Source organism: Puntigrus tetrazona, chromosome 9 (assembly GCF_018831695.1).
Source record: "Puntigrus tetrazona isolate hp1 chromosome 9, ASM1883169v1, whole genome shotgun sequence".
Classification (NCBI taxonomy): domain Eukaryota; kingdom Metazoa; phylum Chordata; class Actinopteri; order Cypriniformes; family Cyprinidae; genus Puntigrus; species Puntigrus tetrazona.
The window spans coordinates 11,279,619-11,298,622 of NC_056707.1; the positions used below are offsets into that span (position 1 = coordinate 11,279,619).

A 19,004-nucleotide genomic window follows, 5' to 3' on the forward strand; every position below is an offset into this window, starting at 1 on the left:
TTGCAGTTTTGTCCATGAATGTGACGGTTGGTCTTGAGGGGCGCTATCGTTTATGCACAGCAAACGTTGACAGTAGTGTGACCTTCAGCTGAGATGAAGATAGACTGTGTGGGGGAGTGTTGGCTGGGGGGTAGGGGAGCTCAGTTTTGATGAAGTTGAGCTTGAGTGGCCAGCGAGGTGCCAGAAGGGCATGCTGAGATCTTTGCTGAGATTGTAGACATGGAGACATGGAAAAGGAAATGAGATGAAAAGTGGAGTGTTGTCAGCATGGTGCCGTATGATTTAGTGGCTCAATCAAGTGATTTGGTGTCATCATCGTCCTTGATGATATATGGTTATTTGGTTGAAAGGTACCCGGGTTCAAATCCCAAGCGATTTTGTGTTTCAACTAAGTAGCGGGGCATATCTGTTCTGTTATTTTACTGACTTGAGTAATTTGACCTGTACTTTATGGTGCCATCAACATAATGTCAAAACTTTAATTGGTGAAGAGACTTTTTTTTTTTTGAGATAGAAAGCAGCAAAAGTATGGAAGGTACAAAAGAAGGTGACTTTTGGTATGCAAAAATGCTTCTGAGCTGTGGGAGGCTTTCAGTGCTGTTGCTTATGTGTCCTATGCCAGGATCCATCATTGCAGCCAGACTGATAAAGTCTGAACCTGGCATTTTTATTTAGCCAAAATCATCTGGTACACCATACTTAGTAAAAGTTATCCTTTGGTAAAACATTTTTTAAAAGTAAAAGTCATTGATCCGTATAGTTTTGCATACAAATGTAATATGTATGCCTTATGTTTGATAAGAATTAAACATTTTTTTTGTATGTTTCGTTATATTATTTTATGCATTAATAAATGGCTGTAGCTCTGTATTAAACAGGCTTTTCCTTGAGCATTAAATTAACATAATAGATCGATTCTGAAGGCTCTTGTGACACTGAATACTGGAGAAATGGCTGCTGAAATTTCAGCTTTGTCATGACAGGACTAAATATAATATTAAAATAGACAACAGTTATTTAAAAAAAGTAATTACATTTATTTTACAACCATTTTAAACTCGAATCAAATAAATGCTGCATTAGTGAGCATGAGAAGCTTCTTTCGAAAAGATAAAAAAATCCCACCAACCTCATACTTTTAAATAGCGTATGCCAAACCAATAAAATATTGCAGAATATATCTTGAAGGAGATGGGAAGGAGCGGGTGGCTGCACATTGAGCAGCAAATGCTGAAGTATTGTTTCATGTGAGCAGTTCCCAGGAGAGTAGCAGGGGGAACAGGCAGGCCGTAGGCTGTGTCACTATTATGTGGGAATGAATGACTAAAGTTGCCTACAGTACTTTGTTCTTAATGTAGCACAGCATGTTTTTTCATGTTTTCTCTGTTTTCCTTTCTCTGTAGACGGTGCGTCATGGATTTCCCTATCAGCCCACAGCTCTAGCATTTGACCCGGTGCAGAAGATCCTTGCCATTGGCTCTCGTTCCGGAGGAGTGCGGCTGTATCCTTTTTTTCCCCCAACCCTGGTTGCTCCACAGTGTAAATTCGAGACTTTGGAAGGACTTTTGGGCTTTGGGATAGCTGCTGTCTGAGGTAAGGTATAGTGCTGTCATGTTTCCTCGCTATAAAGACCTCCCTATGGCATAGTGGGGTAAAAGACCATTGAAATGGTCTCCCTGAGGAATCGCTGCACAATGTTACTAATGCATTAATACTGAGAATGACTGACAGGAAAATAAAGATAAAGAGCCAGTTTCACCATAGTTGGATAAATAATGGATAAACATGAGTATTGGCCACTAATAGAAGCTTTTATTAGGATTAGCTTTAGCTTAGCATTTTTTCCACTGTAATTTTTTGGCAGCATTATTGAACAGTTCCACATAGAATCTGTGTCTGCAAAACTCCAAAGCAAATGAATTATTGCCTTACCAGTAAGCCTACAATAATGTTTTATTTTCAGAGATGCCTGATTCGATTTGCCGGGAAATTTCCCGGTCATTCGTCCTCATGTGTTTACATCATGTCTGTTAACAATAAAAGAAGGTCCAGCTACTTTGTAAAGCACATTTGAAGTTAAAATGCTAATAAAATTAAGCATTACTACACTTTTCCACATTTAAATCCATTTAACAAATTTTTGCAGTTTTCCACCGAAATATAAAAAAATTGCAAAGTCAGCAGATTTCACGTTGGCCTTATTAAAAGTATTAACTCCAATACAGATACAATGAATATGAATTTACAAGAGAGAGAGAGAGAGAGAGAGCTCATAATTTAGAAGAGAATTTAGAAGTGAAAATGCGTGATCTGATCTTGTGGTGTGTGTAATTTATTTTCTCAGCCGCATGAATAAATTAATCATGTTCCTTTAACTCGATGCCAGCGCTTGTACAGCTCGAGTATCTGGAGTGTTTTATGATTTGGAAACATCGCCTTCAAAAAAATCAACATTTAATTTTTTGGTATGTCCTCAATGATGTTTGTTTGGTTTACCACGAGAGGTTTCCTTGCTATATTGAGGAAACGAAGTCTGTGTGCAGAAAGTCAAACAAGCAGGAAGTAGAGACAAGAAATGCCCAGAAATCATGTGGCAGACAGATGAAACGATGAAAGGAGGGAGGAAAAAAGAGATAGTGTGCCATTTTTGCATCACAGTGAATTAGCTTTGTGCTAATTATGGACCTGTCATTACCGTAGATAACTATGGACTGTGTTACTTAACTGTGAAAAGCATGACTCTCCCTGTCTCTCTCTCTCCTCCAGATACTTTTTTCTGCTGTTTTTGTGTGTCTTTCTGTCTATCTATCCTTCATACCGTATGTATTACATGCTAATGAGACATGAAAAGAAGGGGCTTTGACTCTGTTGGGAGTCATTTTTGTGTCAGCTGACAGTTTTGGCATGGACTATTGTGAAGAAGTATTTTGTTGCATGAAATACACTGAAAGGAGTACTGTATGCCTAGGCTTTTTATTAGTTTTAACACAGAAAAGGTTCAATAAGCACATATGGGATTTTGAGAGCACACTTGGTACCATATCGGTTATAAGTCAGTATTTGAGATGTTTTTTTTTTTTTTTTATTATTCTGCAATACACACACGACCTTTCGAAAGTTCAAAAGAGGAAATACCATATAATTCCTACTTTTGGACATTCAGTTGAGCAGTTTTTTTCCGGTGGCTTGCCGATTATGTTTGTTTCTGATTACATTTACCATATTGCTCACTTTCCTTTCTCGTGCCTGACTCTTTCTCTCTGTCTTTCTCTGAATCTGGGCAGAATGGTATATTTAGTTCTTGTTCAGAGCTCTGTATTGATTGAGAGAGCCCAAAGTTAAACATTCACACTGCACTATTGATTATCAACCTCTCTGTGCACTCACTGCATACACTGTCTGCAAATCATTTTTATAGGATAATACTCAACGTGTGTGTGTGTGTGTTCGAGTTTGCATGTGTACTCATTTTATAAAGATTTGTAAACATATGTTAAAGTAGCATATCTCGTTATAGTTTAGGAAAGAAAGACAGCTGACAGGTTGCATTGTGTGCTGTATATAAAAATAGACACAGTGCTGAAGTAAGCAAGGGGCACATCATACTAACCAGATTTGTTGATGTCATCTGTGTGTGTGTGTGTGCCTGTGTGTGTTTGTGTGCGTGTGTGTGTGTGTGTGTTTTGATGCAGATCTTGGCAGGGTGGCAGTATGCAGGGCTGAGATTGGTGTGGCATTCACTTCACTGCAGTCAGCTAACTGCACAAGCTGCATGAATGAAGACAAAGAATCAATCTTATACTAATCCAATAAAGTTGTTTGAAGAAATTACATTGAAAAGTTTTCTCAGTCCGTGTGCAGATATATTTGCCCCCTGACCTATAACTAGTAATCCAGACAAAATGTAATTGTCATGTTGATGTAAACATGATGTAGTATATGCAAAGTTTATATGCAAGTATATGCAAACAGATTATACTGGCAGCTTGTGTGCGTGTAAGGAGGAGGTAATAAAATGGATATGTTTCAGTTAAACAGCAAAAAGATCTTTCCAAAATCTTCCAAAATGGCACAACTACAGGATGGTACACAACATTTGTTTCTGTTTGTGAGTAGGAGTAGTATATTCAGTGTTATTTAGAAAAGCTGAACTCTGGGTTGTGTTTGTAAAGAGCGTTTTACAAAGTAAAACAGAGAAAGTGAAAAAAGCGAAGTTTGGGGTCAATATGTTTTTTGTATATTTTTGAAAAGAAGTCTCTTAGGCGTACCAAGGCCGCAATTACTTGATCAAAAATACAATAAAACTTTAACACTGTGAAATATTATTATAGTTTAAAACAGTTTAAAAAAACTTTAAGCTTTTAGTCTGGTGTTTATTTACCTGCTGTGATATAATGTAGATCTGAGTGACTGGGGTTGATTTTATTGCGCTTGTATGCTATTAATCCTTCGATTAACGCCACTTAAGTTCACCGAGTTCAGCGTCACCTGCATGACTCATGAGTTCTGCAGCAGCAACCCTGTAGCGGTCAATAGTAATTCACTGGCATCGCGTACTAAATTATTTTCAATTGTGATAAAATCAGGCTGGTGCATGATTGAGAGCGACAGCTGACTCCCTTCCAAACATCGGCCTTTCAAATCTACAGCTTTGAGCATGCTTGTCATTCGTCTCTGGTGTTTTTGCTAGGATCTCCTCTGTGACACGAGTGCACTATAGGCTGCTTTTTGTGTGAAGCACTCCTTATCGTAGCAGGAAGTGAAGAGAGGATTACTGTCCAATAGGAGGCTGGTAATAGAATTCTCTACCCGTGTGTGTGCGCATATATGTGTAATTCAATTCGACGCGCATTTCTCTGAGAGTTTGTAAGTTTGTATGTGTGTAAACGCGAGTGTGCGTAAGCGTGCGCATGTGAGCAGGTAATAGAATTCTCCTCTGTGATAAGCTGTCGATTCTCATCAAAGCGGACCAGTGGAAAGAGAGCGGGAGAGAGAGAGAGAGAGAGAGAGAGAGAGAGAGAGAGAGAGAGGAATTGGTATGGGAGTGATGATGAATTTTGGTGAGATGGCAAAAGCAGAGGTGGGTGGAGTCATGTAACCTTCTGCATCATTTTTTTCCCTCTTTCTGTTCCATTTTTATTGGTGTGGGGAGAGAGGGTGTGAAAGAGCAGGAACTGTTTTCATTATCAGGCAGGGCACGTTTAGAGTTCACCGCAGCCTCTGTCTAGTTAATGTCGGAATGATGGGCGAAACACACACACGCTCATCCAAACACATCTAACGCAGCCAGAGAGAAACATGCACAAACACCAAGGCAATGACAGATGTCTTGTGCGTGTGGTCAGAGTGACAGTGAATAATGCTGAGATCTTAGCGCTGACGCTGATAGTTAGCACGCTGCTGCCATCTTTCCTGCTGACAATATGTCACCCTTCTTTACAGCCTCTCTTAATATTTATAACATCTTTGCGCCAGTTCTCTCACGCTGATTTCTTTTTTACATTTTCGTTCTCATTTTTGGCAGTTACACTTTGATAGATTTGATTTTAATTTTAAATTTGTTCTTTCTTGACCATACGCATAGAACACAAAATTGGTTTTAAATAATTGGTTGTTCAGGAAAAATATTAAGCAATTCTTTTCAACAATGATAATAATAAGAAATGCTTCTTAAGTAAAAAATCATCATACCACGATCTCTGAAAGTTCAAATGACACTGAAGATTGGAGTACTTGCAATAGTTCCACTTTTAGCACAATCCCATATACTTAATGATGTGTTTAGCTAAAGAGCATTAACAACAAAATTAGTTGTTCCAATTTAATAGACTATAAGTACCAGTTTTGTATGCTAAAAGGTATTTTTATTAAGTACATAAATATGTAAATGTTTTAGTAGTATACTTTGTATTAAATAAATGCATTTCAAATTCATTTTTGCATATTTTTCTCTAGAGGTCACAGAAATAAATTACATTAAAATATATTCATGTAGGAAATATTTATCTGACCTGTTTGTGCTGTATTTTTGATTGAACAAATGCAACCTTGGTGAGTATGAGATAATCTGATTTCAGATTTACCCGGTTCTGAATGTAACCAAACTGCTTGGTTGATTTATATTCTGTGAATCATAGCCAGAATAAACTGTAATGTGGACTAGCCTTCATGCTTATGCATGAAACCCTTAAACACAATGGCCCTGTCCCAAATGGGGCACTTGATGTGTATATGCAGTCTTGCAGTGGCTTGCGTCTGAAGTCCATGAGCCCTTAAGGTTCTGATTCCCCTTTATGGCCGCTACGTACCCTCAATGCTCACTTGTGCTGAGAACGCACTGATGCCGACTACTACCTGTCTGTGCAGTGGCACTTCACCAATGTGTGGACTTAGAGGGACGCAAGAGCAGTATTTAGGACAGAGCCGACTAACTGGATATGAATACAAATATTAACAGCTTCAGTGACTTTTGAGTGACAGTGAGATTTTGGCACCACTGACAGGGCTCTATGATTGTCATATCCAGCTCATTTTGAAATGTTTCAGTACTCTTTTTGAGGCTTATAAAGGATATAAGGATTTCAGGGCAGCATTAGAATAGTGCTAATGCTTTAGGTACTGTAAGTTAGGTTTTAGGATTTGGTTCTGTAGGTGCTTTAAGTGTAGGTTTTAGGCTTTTTGTTATCAGCATGCATCCTTCATCCTTGTTGTCCCCTGTGCACAAGAGTCAACATGTACGCAGTCTTTGTAGTATAAAGCTATCTATAGACCTCAGTCAGGGTAGGCAACATACTGATTATTACAGTCTCTACAACCATACAGTATGCATTGTCCGAAGGTACTGTATCATGTAAATTTCAAAACTGTCATCGTTCAAAACTATCTAAGCTCTGTAGACGGTTAAACAGATACCAAGAAAAGAACACCAATAACAATTGAGATTTCAAGTAGTATGACAATGATGTCACCAGCATCATTAATATTCATCCTGTTAGCAAATCTCAGTGTTGTGGGCTCAGAAAACGTTGCCAAGCCATATGCCCACAATTACGATAGACTCGTGGAGGGAGCTAAATTACATTTGATTTAAACTGATTTATAGTGAACGTCGCTAATTTAATTAATGAACATTTTATGGCTGCAACAAGATACAGGACATACACACACCTACACACACATTTGTCTTTATTTCGTGGCATATGGAATTCACATTGACTTTTGTTGTTTTATACTGAGCTAATAAATTTTTTTCGCTGTCCCTTAACCTTTCTGCATGTTTATATTCTCATTAAAACTTCATTTAGTATGTTTATTAAGTAATTTCCTCTTGGGCCCTTTGGCTGCTCCACACAGTGAAGGTGATTTCTGATTTTACTGTCCATTTGGGAACATTTGGTCCTCACAATGTAAGCACATATTTTGCTATATATGGTTATGGATATTTTTCTTCTAGTTATGAATATAGGGAAAGGTCATAGAGATATTCAAAGCAGCAGAGTAAAAAAGGTCAATCATGTGTGATTAACGTGTGTGTGTGTGTGTGTGTGTGTGTGTGTTTGAGGTCTTTCATTCTTTGTTTAATTAAGATAATATTTGGATTATGTTTGCATGTCCTTGAGGCTTCTGTCCTTTCAGGCTTCAGTTAACCAGCATACAAATTGCTTTGGTGTATTATGTGTTATGTTTGCTCATTCCTGTTTATGTGTGTGTGTGTGTGTGTGCTATGTTGATTTTTGTCTTGATGTGCATGTAATATATGTGAACTGCCTCCTTGTCCAGGTCTAGGTTTGATGGAGTGGTCAAGTTTAGGCGGATGTTGATTGGCTGATTATTAAAGGGATGGAGGGAATGTGGGGGTGGGATGGCAGCGAGGCAAGGATGGAAAAGAGAGATAAATGGAGTTATTCGGTCATTGTGCGGAAATGATTGCAATTAGTGTAACTGAAAGAAAGGCCTATGGGCTTGATGAATGTGGAGGTGGAGAGGTTCAAGAGCAGATCAAAAGAATGATGGAGAAAAAAAAATTGACTGATTGACTGGCACAAAAGTCCAAGCGTGCACAAAACACACAGCACACACACACACACACACACACACACACACACACACACACACACACACACATTGAGCTCTCAAGTGTATTCACACTGAATCGAACATTCTTGCACTCACAAAGAGAATAAAAGCTTCTTCTGTGGTTAATTGTAGCAACTAGATTTTCTGATTAAGAGAAATTTTGTTTGTGTATGTATATATATATATATATATATATATATATATATATATATATATATATATATATATATATATATATATATATTAATAATTCACATTAATATTATAAATATATTAAAACATTTCAAAATGCATACATACACTCTCAGAAATAAAGATAAAAAACGTTTTTCAAAAGGTACACTTTTGTACCTATTAGGTTCAAATATGTACACTTTAAGTACTGACTTGTACCCTTTAGGTAGTACCCAGTGACAGCTTTTATACCTTTATTTTGTTCATATACATACATAAATTAAATACCAGAATTTTTTAATTAATTTAATTTACAGTTTCTGTAAATAATATATTTTAGTTACTGTTATACCGTTACTGTTAAAGTTTTAATAAAATTATTCTATTATATAATGGGTCTTTAAATAGTATGTGGGACTTTGGGGGACCAACAAGTCAAAAAGGTTGTGAAAGATTTTGTAGGGATTTAATAGTGGGTGACCAGTATATTGGCATATTTGTTTTTTGTGTGTTATGTCAGGTAGTAAGTACTGAACAAACCAAAATGCATATTGACAGTCCAGTAAAGTTTAGGATGACTGTGTTTTTTTAGATTAGAATAATCTAACTTCACTCAGAAACGAAAATTCTGTAATTAATTATTCGTCCTCATGTTACAAATGCTTAGGGCTTTTGTTCATCTTCTCTCATGAACGTGTGTCAAAGACTGCCACGGCAGGGAAGAAATAGTTGAATAAAGTCATTATTGTTTTCTTTGTGTACAAAATTATTCTCAATAATCTTCATAAAATAGTATAACCTTTCTTGGCCTTGAATGTTAAACGGTCTTATGGGTTTGGGATGACATGAGTGTGAATAATTAATGACAGAATTATCAATTTTGGGTGTGCTACCCCTTTAAAGCATCATCACATAGATGGTTTATTGAAGAACTAAAAATTCAATAAAACATGTAAAAGTTTTAGATAGTTTAGTAGGACCTTTGAATATAGTCGCATGAACCACATTTATTAAACTTTTATTAAAAAGAGTACATTATGACCAAATGTATGAACCAAATGAACTATAACTTTAAGTACAAACTAAATATTCTGTCCACACACATACAAAAATGGTCCCGTGAGCGTTAGGGACACAGATCGCATTACACACAGACACATGTGGGCTTCTGCTCAATCGATATCCTCCGGAGTCAGGGCCTTCCTGATTGCCTTTCAAGTGTTCCAAATGAACGCAGCAATGGAAAGGGCAGGAGAAAGTAAAGACATGTATGTGTTATTGAATGAATGCTCTTCATCATCTGGCACTAAACTTTTTATCGCTTTCTTACACCTTTTTTCTTTCTTTGTCCACTTTGCTGTTGTTGTGTGTAGAGAGAATTAGAGAAACAAACAGAGGGCCAGAGAGACTAGACCTGTTTTTCTCTTTTTTAATTATTTTATTTGCATTATTTCGTTCATGTAAATTGTACTTTACATTGAATAGAAATGAAAAAGAAACACAGAAAGAGAGAAACATTTAGTTACTAGTTTTATCTTTTAATTGTTCACATTTGTATGCTTGCTGTTTTATTACTCTGTGTGTGTGTGTGTGTGTGTGTGTGTGTGTGTGCACTCGTGAACTTGACCTGTATGACAAACAGATAGAAAAAGGCTAATGGCAGTATTAGAGCGACAGAAAGGGAAAGGAGGGAGATGGAATAAAGAGAAAGACATGGATGGATGAATGAGCAGAACTGATTAGATGGGCCTCTGGACTCACCCACTGCAGCAAGAGTCATGTTGTTGTGTGTGTGTGTGTGTGTGTGTGTGTGTGTGTGTGTGTTCATGTTCAAGTTGGTATAATTAAATGCAACAGTTGGGCTGAAGCAATAATTCATCTTTTTTATTGTGTGAACTTCTTAGCCCAACAGAAGTAGGTGGAGTTTGGAGTAAAGGATGTAGCTTGTCATCGTCCAGCAACAGTATACGTGTTAATCTTACTACAATCGGTCCTGATTTCACATATTTAGTAATCTTTTAATTTCATATTTTAAATGTGGATAAACTGGACCTGACTCCAATTGTAAATGTATTAATTTGTTAAATGGCAATGAACAGTTTTGTGTTTCTGAAAGAACCAAAGCTTTAACAATTGCTTTAATTCGTATTCGGAGACCATACGGCGAACATATGCACCCATACACAAACACATACGCATTTACCTGAAAGAAAATGCTAATTTCTATCATATGCGTTTTCCACTCCCACAGCAGCAGAGCAGCAGGTGGTTATTTTATCTAAAATGAGGGTTGAGGCAACTGAAAAAATCTCCAGCGCTAGGCTATTATCCATTGTCCTTTTATCCATTATAATTTTATTATTTTATATATATTTTTTTTTGCAATCAGTCATCTGTTCTTCTATTATCGTCATCATTATAATTACTGATTGCCCTTGAACGAGGGACATGCCTGTCATTTAAATATGCTTGGCCTTTTAGATAATGTTAGATTTTGATTCCTGAACTGATTGGAATGGAAAAATCTAGGGAAAGATTGATTGATGCGTTCTGTTGGGAACTGTGACATGACTTTCATTCCGCAAAGTCCTACTAGCTGCCAACACACAGAGAGACTGAAAGGGAAAAGAAACAGAATCACAATTTCAGCAGCACAAATGAATACGTTTCACCAGCTTTTTACATGTTTTTTTTGTTAAATACTCTCGCCTAGGCTCATGCCATTGGTTAAGCCAGACATTGACATGTGCGAACCCTCAATCAATCTAAGAAACGCTTTTAAAATGCCACAGAGTCACAGTGTTTACAGTCTTCTTAAAGTCAGCCTTCACATGTTCTAGTTGTCTCTGCATAATATTACTGGGCTAAGAGAAATATTGTAATGTCAGAGAAAATAACGCACTTAACCTTTACATAACAATAGAGCATGCCGTCAACATATTCAGCATTAACACTGTTATTGAACGTTGCAGTTTGTTTTTTTTGACCGCATTCACTCTTTCGCCTCTTTCTGTTGGAACTGAAGTGAATGAAGCAAATTCCTGAAGCTGCAGCTTCACAATCTCCCGATAGCTTTACATAAGACATCTCTCACATTTAGAACACAGGTCAGCGTGTGTGTGTGTATGCGTGTGTGTGGGAGTGTGGGTGTATGAGTGTGTTTAAATCAAGATTATTCACCAGCCCACATTGTGACTCACCACTTGTCATCCGACCAGCTCATGTTCCGCAAAGAGAAAGAGAGAGAAAGAGAGAGTGGATCCCAGATCCTCTTTCAGTATATGTGTGTGTGTGTGTGTTATGTAGTTTACCGCACTGGTTCTCAACTGGTTTCGCGTGCTCTGATTTTACACCGGACATCATCGTATTTGCGCTAGTTGAGTTGCGATTCTGAATTGAATGTAGTCTGTAGTTCTACCTCAGTTTTACCCTAGATATTTTTCATTCATGGTTGTTAAGGATGAGGGCGGGTCATGCAAAATGTTGCCATCTGCCAAACTTAGCTCTAGCTTCAACAAAGTAACAGATGAACCAAAACACAGGAGTCTAGGGATGCATGGCCTTTAGCGTTTGGGGGATTTTGATCCTTCTCAGTGATTCATATATTTACTAAGATGACTCCTGAATCCACGAGTGACTCTTTCTGCATATTACACAGGAAGTTAAACGTGTAGTTCCCCCAAAAGTAAGTTTGTTCAAAAACTACGTGCCTCGTTAATGTTTGTTCAATTAGTTAAAAGAAAATATTTTTGAACATCAGTGCAGGGCAGTGAACGACTAAAATGTTCAAGTACACTAAATTACACACTGTTGCCTTAAATTATTTAGAATGGCCATAAATGAACCCGAACGCTTCAACTTTGGACGCGTTGATGTATATGTAATGATTCAAAACATTTCTGCAGTGATGTCAGCTGCAGACAAAACCACCGATGATAGTAATTTGGTTTGTTTTCAATGGCATCAGTGTGATGATTGCAGCACTCTCTCTTTTTGCTGTCAAAATCTGTGAGCATTTATGGACGCATTTGTGTGTGTGTGTGTGTGTGTAGGCGTGAGTATGTTTGTGTGAATTCCGCAGAGTACTGCACATTTTTATAGGCTGATTTTTTGTGTGTGTGTGTGCGTGTGTTTATGTATTGGCTACATTATGAAAATGTGTTTGCCAATCCTGTAAATGGATGGAAGTGAAAACAGAGGAATTGAAAACCAGAAATGGCCACAGATGAGTAAAAGCTTAGATATATGTGCCCTCTGAGAGCAGCTTTAGAGACAACAACCATATAGAGGCATTGGCCCAACCCTCCTTTTTGCTGTCTGCTTGACAGACATTTGATTCTATGCTTTTAATAAGTAATGCATACATCTAAATGTCCAGACTGTGGCTTAGACTGACAGTATAGATCTAGACATAATTATTAATATCTCAATATTTTTTAGCCTTGTAACAATCTTCAGTAAATGTCTCAATTTGTATATATACTCAGATGTAGCTTAAATATATTCTAGATATGAATATGAATATTTTAGATATTGATAAAAGGTAAAAGCAAGGACATCCATGTTAGAAAAGAGTCCTATTTGAATCCTGAAAAAAAAACATTATGATTTCCACAAAAATAATAAATAATACAGTAATATTAACAATATTAAACCATTTTTTTTATTTACAGCAGTAGTAATAAGAATATTTTGTTGAGCACAAAATCTGAATTTTTCAATGATTTTGGAAGCATTATGTGACAAAGAAGTCTGGAGTAATAGCTGCCAAAAATTCCACCTTGCCATCACAGGAATACATTTAATTTTTGTATTTAATGTTTTTTTTTTAAGAATTTGTAATAAAATTTCATCATATTATTGTTTTTGATCAAATAACTGCAGCTGGGTGAATATAAATATTTTATTTAAAGACCTTAAAAAAGCTTTTAAAAAGTGTATTCATAAGACTTTTTTTAATTTATTAAAAGGGCAATATAGAGCTTATATATAGGTATACTGTATAAGACTTTTAAATATAAGACTTTTTCTATTTAAAGTACTGAATGAATTACATGTTTATTTATATTCCGTATTAAGCTCATTTAAATCTCAACTGTTTGTTTATTTATTGATTTATTATTTTTTTGGTTAAAGGGATAGCTCATATGTCACTATATGTTTACAGAACTCCAAAAGAGAATAACAACAAATTCCTTGTACAGGCGCATCTCAATAAATTAGAATGTTGTGGAAAAGTTCATTTATTTCAGTAATTCAACTTGAATTGTGAAACTCGTGTATTAAATAAATTCAATGCACACAGACTGAAGTAGTTTAAGTCTTTCGTTTTTTTAATTGGGATGATTTTGTCTCACATTTAACACAAACCCACCGATTCAACAAATTAGAATATGGTGACATGCCAATCAACTAATCAACTCAAAACACCTGCAAAGGTTTCCTAAACTTTCAAATGCTCTCTCAGTTTGGTTCACTAGGCTACACAATCATGGGGAAAGTTGGTGGTAAGTACTGCAACAGGCAACCTTTAGCAATAGTTATTTGTGAACTATCCCTTTAACTATCCCTTTAACTTTTTTTTTTTATACTGTATTTTAAATTAATGCTATTTTGGCGCAATTTCACAGACCAATAACTAACAATCAAACAACCAAAAACAGTATAAAGGAGCGACTCTGAAGTCATGTTTAAATCCGAGCGGCTTGTTTCGAGCTTGTTCGTATTCAATTTCATTTTTCGCCAGCAAAATTTCACACAGCAACAGTAAACGAGACCGCTTTTATCAGGGAGCATTTTACAAGCACAGTTTCTGTATATAACCACCTCGGTGCACACACACACACACACTCCCTATTTGTGTAACCGTGCAGATTTGTGTGAAACATTCATGGGTGTGTGATTGCTTGTGCATTGATGATAGAGGACTCTTACGATGCCTCTGATGCTGTAAAAGCCTTTGGGCTACAAAATCAATATCTCCTGATAGTGGCGTGTGTGTGTGAGAGAGAGAGAGAGAGAGAGAGAGAGAGAGAAAGAGAGAAGCAGAGGGCAGTGAAGGGGTAATAGGGAGGGACCTGCCAACTAGCTGCAGCAATGTGAGTATGTGTGAAAGAGAGAGAATCGGAGATAGAGAGACAGGGGATTGGTAGGATGCTGTATTAGCTGCACTTTATTCTGTGGAGCAGAAAATGTAGGCATGGGCCTGTTTGCCTCCTGCAGGGAATTATCCACATAAAACACAAGACCTTCAGCGCCCTGTGTGAATGATAGACAGTTATAGGCAAAAAGGACGGCAGACCTCTGCATAACCTTACGCGCAGCTCTGTGCAAGAAATATTCATGAGCAATTCATTGAAAATCATGCTGTACTAGGCTAATCCCAGCATTAGAGAAATATAGAGGGACAGAGAGATTACAGGAGTACGGTAAACTAGGTGTGGGATTTAAGGATATTAGAATGTACTTGGCATTTGAGCTCGTAGCGGCAGCATTCAGCCTTGACTTATTCGATCGTCTTGCGGTCCATACCATCTCAGGTAGTGGCACAGAGCTGCTGACCGCGATGCTGAATCACTGTCAGTGCAGGAAGACACTGTATCTGTTAGCTGAGAACCATGGTCTTGCTGCTGCTGGCGCGTGAGCAGAACGTAATTAGTGCTGTTGGATACAATTTAAAGCAACAGCACACAAATAATAGGGCATCAGTTGTAAAGATTCCTTGTGTGTACATTGTGAACGGTATACAGTAATTTTTCTTTTTACATTTTCTAAGAAATAATGTATACTTTTCACCCTTATAATATCATTAAGAGATGAAGTGCACTTTATCTGTCATAGCTGAAATGTTTTTTGATAATAGGCCTAATTTTAATATGAATAAAATAAACAACTAAATAATAATATATTGTGTATTTATATGATATATAATGTATTTATATGTATATGCACAGTTTGTATGTTACCCTAAATTAGTTCTCTACTGTCTCATGATTTTAGCATTTTATTTCCAAAGCTAAAGAAAAAAGAAAAATGAATAGAAACCTTTTTGGAGATGCTTTTGAGTACATTTTCAATTATTATCTCCATGAGTTGTTTTTTCCTTGTAGACAAACATTTGCCTATATATACTGTCAATATATATCATCATATGAAAATCAGTAGCTTGAACATTTTTCAAAATATCAATTTTTGCGCTTTTGAAGGAAAGACTGCTGTATAGGTTTTGAAAGACATGTAAATGTCGACAGCGTGCATATTTCCCAATTATAAACTACAATTAGCAACGATGAATGACTTTGAAGACAGTTATTATTGTGTATTCATGTCAAAATGTGACACAATATGTCTCAACCTGCGTCTATCATTCAGGGCTGTGAAAGTTTCACACAAACACACATTCCAGGTCCCACACACCTAACAAAACAGCAAAGACAATAAGATGGAGTCACTGGAGAAAAATATTACAGGAAGAAGTAATTAATTAGTGATTTAACATAACAGAAACAATGCGATGACACAGATGATTGTCTGATATCGCCTCTGTGGGGTTAAAGCAATAAGATCTCATTTCATGTGAGATTAAGTTTTTCATTTTGCAGATGAATGCTCTGTTGTGTTATTACGTGTTGTCAAATGCCATTCATCATTATAAAGGAAATGAAGTGATTTATGAAAAAGAGATTCGTTACATATTGAATATTCATGTATTGTTTGGTTTGCTATTAGTATGCATATCAGCTGGCCTCACATTAATATTTGTTTTGTCGTAATGTTCAGCCCAGCTGAGTACATGCAACAAAACCTCAGGTTAATGTCAGATGACTGTGTGTGTGTGTGTGTGTGTGTGTGTGTGATTGTTAGAGAGAGAGAGAGAGAAAGAGAGATCAGGGAGAAAGAGAGAACAAAAAGAAAAGGGAGACAGAAAGATGCATATTCATGTTTTTCAGCAGGATTTGGAAAACAACATAATGAAGTGCCCACTTTACTTTCAGAAGAGTGGGCACACTGCACTCTTCATTTATATTTCATTTTCACTTCATCATCTTTTGTCTGTCTTTTCTCTTTGTTTTATTCCGTTCTTTTTCATCACACAATATCTTAAATGATTTTGTTATTCATAATTAAAGCTGTCAAGATAAAGTTTTGTATGTACATTAATATACATTCATAAATTGCCTTAATATTTGTAATCAATCTAAACGATAAAGCATTATTAAAAATAATATTTACTTATGAAATATACACTTTATTATTATCATGCATATTTAAATGCGTGTGTAGCCAAATATTTGCATTCAAAATCATGAGATTAATAAAATGGGCACACCGTTCTATTAATTTACATTAAATAGTTTCTTAATCTTTTGATTTTCTTTTATGCTGATTCTTGTCTTTTTTTTTTATTTTGATACATATTATATTATTTTAAAGGGTTTCATAAAATGTATTAATAATGTAATAACAATATTGTGTTTCAGTATTTGCATTGTATTTTAAAGTTGTATTTCAACAGTTGCAAGTCTACATTTTAGCATTTGTAACCATGTCCGCTTTCCTTACATACTTCCTCTCTGTAATCGTTTGGTTGTTGGTTGTCATAGTGATTGAGATTGCGGCATGTCTGTCTGTCTGCTCACATTACATCTCTCCATCTCCAGATGTGCACTGACCCCTTTGTGTGCGTGTGTGTGCGTCTTTATTAGCGTAAGTGATTCTTTGTACAAACAGACGACAGTAGGAGTAGTATCTGCACATTGTGCGCTCTTGTTTATGAAAGACTGTACTGGTGAATTTTGATCCAATTAGCGGGAGATTTGTTGAGTCAAGCGTGTTTCAAAGCAACTGTCCTGATCTGCCGTGTCACTGTAAAATAGCAAGAACAACAAAACAATGTGGTGTAATGCAAATGATGTATTTATTCAACAGTTGTTCTTTGAACAAGAAGTTAATGATGTTAAAGTAAGCTGTACGCATTTGGAACGAGTAAAAAGGAGTGCGTTTTTGGCTGAACTGTTTCTTAAATGAAACGCTTTTTAATCTCTTTGCCCTTCTTTTCCCTTTTATCCCTCCCTACACTCATTCATTCTCTCTCTTTAGGGTTTATACATGTTTCTCTCTGTCCTTTCGGCATTTCTTGCATATCCCAGAAACCATTTTCTGCTGGCTTGCAGGGGAAGTAATTGATTTTGGAGCAGATGGAACAAATTGTTCATTTTGAGCAGGATTCTTGCACTAGCCCCAAAGAGAGAGAGAGAGAGAGAGAGAGAGAACGAGTGAAAGATAAGGAGTGAATTGAGAAGGAGGAGTGTGAAAAACTCAATTATGTTCACAGCTTCATCTCCGTTCTGCTGACCCTCATCTAGACGCATCATACGAGCTCAGCGTCCCATACTGCGGTCGTGCCAATAGGATCATTATCGAATCGCACATATCCCTATAGAACTCATCAGATGGCTTTCAATTTGGCAAAAGTTCCCTCTTGTTTCTCACACTCGTCCTGGCATCCCGGTTTTCCTTTGTCCTTTTTATAGGGTGAAGTGATGGCACCCCACTCAGTCTAATTGCACCCTTTTTCTCTCCGTCCCAAACTGAGTGACACAGTAAGCATGCCCTGAAACCATCACCTCCTGGGATGATCAGCTCTGTGTGTGAGAGAGACAGCGTGATAGTGAGATAGAGAAAATAGTTTTGACATTATACGCTAATGGACTGACAGTGATCCGGAAGGCCTGTGTCTGGGACGCGCAGGTGTGCTCACACCAAGATAAGTGCTGGAAAAAGAAGAGAAAAGAAAAGAGAGTTAGAGAATAGATGAAAAACTTTTGGGAAGCATTATTATTTTAATTCATTTTTATTAGTTCTCAATTTTTCAGTTTCTACTTACTTTCTGTGCGTCTCCATTTTTGGTTTAAAATACAGCTTGCTTGCCAAAGTTATATCAATTACCAGTAGATTTCAAACATAACAATATATTTATTCATTTTTTCTATTGAGCTGTTGTTATAGCTATAAAGTGTACACATTTAAAGATATGCCATGAGAGCTAAAGTTGTTCTTGAAGTCGTTGATGTGATTTAAAAAAATAAATTAAAAAATCATGTTAAAGTCACAGTTATCATAGAAATGGGAATCATGGCCAAAGATGGGAGCTCCAGGGGATCGGCAGGCACTCAAGTGGTCATGAAGCCACCAGGAGCACAGTCACAAATTCATAATTTACTCACCCTTGAGTTATTCTAAATCTGTATGAATTTCTTTGTTCTGCCGAACACAAAGGAAGATATCTTGAAGAAAATAAGGCTGTTTTGGGTCACCACTGACTTTCATAGTATTTGTTTTCCTACAATGGAAGTCGATTTTGACCCAATTGTGTTTGACGGAACAAAGAAATTCATACAGATTTGTAAAAACTCAAGGGTTGGTAAATGATGACAGAATTGGAATTTTTGGGTGAACTATTTCTTTAAACATGAGATATAATATCAGATCACTGATCAGTTTGACTGAATTGACTAGCAACTTTAATTAGGACTGTTATTGTTATCAACTATGATTATTCAATAAACAATATTTTATATAAATGCTAGTCGTATTTAATAATAGTAAATGTGTGAGTTTGTGATGGTGATTTTAGTTAGATGGCGATATGAGATTAAAACTGGGTTGTAAACAAGGAAGTCATTTTTACATTCAACAGAAAATTGTGAGAGGAAGACGTGGCCCTTCCCAGATGGCACCCTAAACCCCCTCGG

At 36.6% G+C, this 19,004-nt stretch overlaps 1 protein-coding gene across 1 annotated transcript in view; it reads left to right on the forward strand.

Moving 5' to 3' along the window:
* stxbp5l (syntaxin binding protein 5L) overlaps nt 1-19,004 on the forward strand; it is a 108,846-nt gene that overhangs the window by 15,893 nt on the left and 73,949 nt on the right. Inside the window, 1 exon segment of the mRNA XM_043248862.1 lies at nt 1,404-1,501. Within this exon segment, the coding sequence (XP_043104797.1) occupies nt 1,404-1,501 (98 nt within the window).